The sequence below is a fragment of the Arvicanthis niloticus genome, chromosome X (genome assembly GCF_011762505.2).
Source record: "Arvicanthis niloticus isolate mArvNil1 chromosome X, mArvNil1.pat.X, whole genome shotgun sequence".
Classification (NCBI taxonomy): Eukaryota; Metazoa; Chordata; class Mammalia; order Rodentia; family Muridae; genus Arvicanthis; species Arvicanthis niloticus.
In genome coordinates, this window is record NC_047679.1 from 82,451,151 (window position 1) to 82,456,606 (window position 5,456).

At 43.3% G+C, this 5,456-nt stretch overlaps 1 protein-coding gene across 1 annotated transcript; it reads left to right on the plus strand.

Annotated features, from left to right (window-relative positions):
- The first annotated feature begins 3,272 nt into the window (after positions 1–3,272).
- Bex4 (brain expressed X-linked 4) lies at positions 3,273–4,737 on the plus strand. The gene is made up of 3 exons (XM_034485571.2): positions 3,273–3,435; positions 3,798–3,873; positions 4,144–4,737. Exon 3 carries the CDS (start codon positions 4,149–4,151, stop codon positions 4,503–4,505), a length of 357 nt encoding a protein of 118 aa, XP_034341462.1. The 5' UTR covers positions 3,273–3,435; positions 3,798–3,873; positions 4,144–4,148; the 3' UTR covers positions 4,506–4,737.
- Positions 4,738–5,456: the final 719 nt, after the last annotated feature.

Genomic DNA, 5,456 nt, shown 5'->3' on the forward strand with positions numbered 1-5,456 from the left:
TGACCTTAATACATGCATGTAATTAAAATGGTATTAAAGCAAAAAGGAGGAGGGGGATGGGCTAGGGGGTTTCTGGGGGAAGTGGGTAAAGGGGATGGCATCTGAAATGTAAATAAATAAAATATCCAATTTTTTTAAAGTCCTAAATTCCATCATGTGCTCTCTCTCTCTCTCTGTCTCTCTCTGTCTCTCTCTGTCTCTCTGTCTCTCTCTCTCTCTTTCTCTCTCTCTCTCTCTCTGACTACTTGGTATCAGAGCCAAAGCAGCACTGGAGCAATAACCATCTAAAAGTAAAAAGTGATAGATAAGAACTTATCCTCACTTTCTTAGAAGCAGAGTCAGACTCTGGCACAGCAGAAGATAAGACTACTACAGAAGGGACAGTACCTAGTTCACACAAAAATACCATTGGAAAAGGGAAACTTAGGAATAAATTAGAGGACCCTGTCAGCTAACTGAACTTCCTGAATATAGTTTAAATATCCTATGGACAACTAAGGGCCTTTTACAGGTGTGTTAAGAAATAAAAACCCTTAAGAATTTCAATATGGACACACCTTTAATCCCAGCACCAAGGAGGGAGAGGCAGGCAGATCTCGGAGTTTAAGGACAGCCTGGGCTATACAGAGAAACCCTGTCTAAAAAAATGCAAAACATATAAAATAAAATAAAATAAAATAAAATAAAATAGGCAGTCAGAGGACTTTTGGATTCATACTATGTTATATATTTGAAAAAATCAAAAGCAGACAGAGGAGTTTTGTGATTACACTGTTATATATACCATATTATGTGATGGTTTGTATATGCTTGGCCCAGGAAGTGGCACTATTAGAAGGTGTGACCTTGTTGGAGTAGGTGTGTCACTGTGGGAGTCAGCTTTAAGACCCTCACTCTAGCTGCCTGGAAGCCAGTCTTCTGCTAGCAGCCTTCAGATGAAGATGTAGAACTCTCAGCTCCTCCTGCACCATGCCTGCCTGGATGCTGCTATTCTCCTGCCTTAATGATTATCGACTGAACCTCTGAACCTGTAAGCCAGCCCCAATTAAATGTTGTCCTTATAAGTGTTGCCTTTGTCATGGTATCTGTTCACAGCAGTAAAACCCTAACTAAGACACCATATGTGCTGTGTTATATATACCATAGGCCATACCCATGAAGCCTGTTCTGGCCATGAGTATTGGCTGTGAAAAATAATGTTGCCCCTGTCTCTGACTGTTGTTCCCAACCAAATGGGAGCCACCTTCTCCAGTGATTATGCTGTTTCACTTATATGATATCTGATTTGATGCAGACAGGCACTAGGGTACAAAATCAGTGCCTTCCTATCAAAGTGTGAGCATTGATCTTCAGAGTCTCCAGGTGGTATTAACTAAAGTTAATCTCCAGCTAAGCCGCAGTCTCCCTTCCCCATCCCTTTGCCTTTCTCCACTTTAACAAGTAAAAGTCATGTCCATAAACAAGGCTCTCTTTGTAGGGAGCCAAACCTAAAAAACTCCTACGTCAATAGTCCAACTAGAATTACAAAAAGAGGAAAACAGAAAGCAAGTAATAATTGATATTTATTTTATCAAACAACAAACAAAGAGTCAAAGATTCTCCCCCTGAGAGAACCTAACTCTTTTCTACAATTAGGTCTCTTCTGACAGAAAAAAAAGTTAAAAACAAATGTTAATGATGGTGACAGTAAGATGCAAGGTGTGGAGAAATATCCTACAAATGACTGTTCCATCAACAATTAAATTGAAGAGAAAACTGAGAAGTCTGACAAGAGATTTAGGACACAGCAACCAATCAAATGCATGGGTCATATTTAGCATCTAAACCAAAGCCTCAAAAACATATAAAACAACTAGGAATTTGAACACAAATTAGACATAAATATTAAAGTATTGTGGAATATGTGGGTGTATGTGTGTTTAAATGAACTGTGAATATATGTGGAGAGTCCTTATCATGGAAATACACGACTTTGAAATATGTCTGAATAAATTCATTGAATTGGTAAGGATAGAGAAAAAAATTGTTCATGACTTAACTGTGGAATCTAGATAATAAGTATTTATGTCTATGGCATTCCTCTGTATTTTTAATATGTTGGAGGTTTGCCATAGTAGAAAACCAAAATAAAGTCAATGTAAAAACAAACTTTATTTCAGAAAAGGGACAAGACACACAAGGTATTAAGAAAAAAATTAGAAAAAATCACTCCTATTTGATTTTTCTCATCCTTGTATTTCTGTATGGTAGCAAAAAGAACAACAATTTGGAAGTGGAGTAGGTGGAGCAGATGTTGTATGTGTTTTTGACATCTTGCTCATCATAAATACGTTTTAGCAATCTTATTTTTCTTATAAATATTTCATTAATTTTTTTACTATTCAGTTTTCCCCTCCATTTAAATTATTTTTCCATCACTTTCTGTGCCTGTGGTGTGCTCATGTGTATGCATGTTGATACACAAGGGTCATGTGTCCATGTGCTTATGTAAATCATCTTCCAATGCTCTTCTACCTTATTTTTCGAGGTAGGGTGTGTCTGTCAAATTAGAGCTCAAATATACACTAGCTAGCATGATTTTTTGAGACAGGGTTTCTCTGTATAGCCCAGGCTGTCCTCTAACTTAGAGATCTGCCTGCCTCACCCTCTTTGGTGCTGGGATTAAAGGCGTGTTTCCACTAGCACTCTGCTCAGGTTGAGATTCTTAAGGGTTTTTATTTCTTAACATAACTGTAAAAGGTCCTTTGTTGTTCATAGGATATTTAAACTGTATTTAGGAAGTCAGTTAGCTAATCTCTGACTTCTGAAATTGGAATTACAGGCTTCCTAAAAGACATTTACACGTGTCCTGCAGGAGTTCTGGGGTTCCTTTCTAATTAATATCTTCAAACTTGCACAAGATGCACTTTAACCACTGAGCTATCTTGCCAGCCCTCATTTCCATTTGAATTCTGAGACAAGAATCCAGATTTTGGAGCAGAGGGGGCACCCAGAAGGGGCATCCTGAAAACAGAGAAGAGGGAAAATCAATCTCCCAGAGAACTAGGATGGCCGGCAGTCCATAAAGCACACACATGGCCCTTCTTTTTGTCAGGCCATGAAATGCCCAAGGCTCAAAGAGACTGGTCCCACCCTGGAGACGTTAAAGGGACCCAGAGGTGAAGAAGGGACCTGAACTTTGCACTGCAAGACACTGGGGGCGGAAAGAGGGGCTGGGGCCGGGGGCGGAGCTTTGGCTTCTGACGCAAGTGGCACGTGACTAGCCCACGCAGGCTCACACCCCTCGGTGGGTCTCGGACCTGCCCTCGCTCACTCTCTCCAGCCCGCCATCCCTAACGGAGGCACCTGTTCCTGGTGGCGCAGCTCCTGGTGGCGCAGAGCGCGTGGGCCCAGGCGGCACAGAAAGCAGCAGCAGGAGGAGGAAGAGCGGAGCAGGTGAGAGGGACGGCGATCGGACCCGAGGAGCCCTTGGCCGGGGTCCAGCGGCCGCCAGCTTGGCGGTCGCAGCGCAGGCCGAGGCTGCAGGTGGCCGTCCCCTTGTGCGCAGCGGCGCCGCCGGACAGGGAGGGGGGCGGCGGACCCGGGCGGAGACCCTCGGGGAGTAGGAGCATGCACCCAGCGACAGCTTCCCATAGACCCCCGGCGTCCCTGCATCTGGGGGGCCCAGGGGTGGTCGGCGGGGTGGGGCAGGGGCGGCCGAGGAGGCGGGAAGAGCCTGGGCGGTGGCGCTTGGGACAGCGCCACAGGTCCTGGTCCTCCCTCCCACCCACTCACCCATCCTTCTGGGTTGATCTCAGGTCCGAGGAGCAGAAGCTTCGCGGGGCACCTGTGGTGAGCATCGCTAGCAAGAGGAGAAGGCAAGGATAGGCCCAGGTAGGTGCAAGGGGCAGGGCTGGGGACTGAGAGGAGGGAAAGGGACCGTGCGCAAAGCTGAGTCTGACCTAAGGGAGTTCAACTTTTCCCTCTACTTTTATCTTTTCTTCCATCCCATTCTTCCGGTTTTTTGTACCCATAGGGGCCTTGGAAATGGGTTCACGGGGAAATGGTCGCCTCTGAGGTGGGAGGGGTCCTGGCCCAGGCTTGTGCCTCCTTTCTATGTATTGTTAAGTCCACGAAATAAGCATCTTGTCTCTCCTTTCCTAGGATTAATGGCGTCCAAAGTCAAACAAGTCATACTGGATCTCACTATGGAGAAAGACAAAAAAGACAAAAAAAGTGGGAAAACCACCAAACCAAGTGAGGAAGAATCCCACCATCTGGAAGAGGTTGAAAACAAGAAGCCTGGGGGAAATGTCAGAAGGAAAGTCAGGCGACTTGTGCCTAACTTTCTATGGGCCATACCTAATAGACATGTTAATCACAATGAAGGGGGAGAGGATGTTGGGAGATTTGTAGGGCAGGGGACAGAAGTCAAGAGAAAGAGTAAGGAGCAGCAGATGAGGCCCTACAGGCGTTTCCGAACACCTGAACCTGACAATCATTACGACTTTTGCCTCATACCTTGAAATCTAAGATTTTTGTCTGGGTTCATAAAATGGCTACTGTCTTACAGGCTTGTATTTAGTGGGGTATTTTTTTTCTGTAAACTTTTGGTGTTTCCACTTAACAGTTTCTACATAAACATTGTTTAATTGTTGCATTTAATTCTAAACATTCCTATCAGCATGGCAATTTAACCCATTTTAGAAAAAGATTTTTTTTCATAATTTGAAATTAATAAAGCAATTTAAAAGGCAATATATGCTCAATTATTGTCTACTCAGTTCTTATATTTTCTTCATAGTGTCTTTCCCAGCTGCTTGGACATTGACAATTCGTTTTTTCACGTCCCCAATCAGTAAGGAACAGTGTGTGTGTGTGTGTTGTGTGTGTGTGTGTGTGTAATAGATTAAGCAAGACAAAACAAGGTGACTAATTTTAGTAGCCACAGTATTAAAAACTTCAAGGCCTTACATTATAATAGTAGGGGTTATGGAAAACTGGAGGGTAGTCACTATAAGGCCAAGCAAGTATGGGCTGAGAGAAACATCCATCTTGACTGACCTGTAGTTCTTCTTCATTAACAACACTTTTAATATCTTAAGATCTCATTTTTTATCCTTACCACAACCTATCCAGTCTCATGTCTCCTCTGTACATAAGAGTCCTGGAGTTGAAATAGGCTAACTCTCAGGGATACTCTCATGCTCTATATCTTGTGGATTTCCCTGGTGCCACTGTGTATGGCACCCTCTTTGAGATGCAGAATATTTAATTTGTAATTGACACAAGACACAAACTGAGGGAATTTAAAGAATCAAGTATAGCAACCATTTTGGTGTCTTTAAAAACACAGAAATATAAGAATGTTTCCATTTTAATCCCAGGTGTGAGTTATGGGGCTGTTCAGACTGTCCACAGCAGTTGACTAATTTGTCTCCTGCTCTAGCAGTGACATGATTTGGACAGCTGTAGAT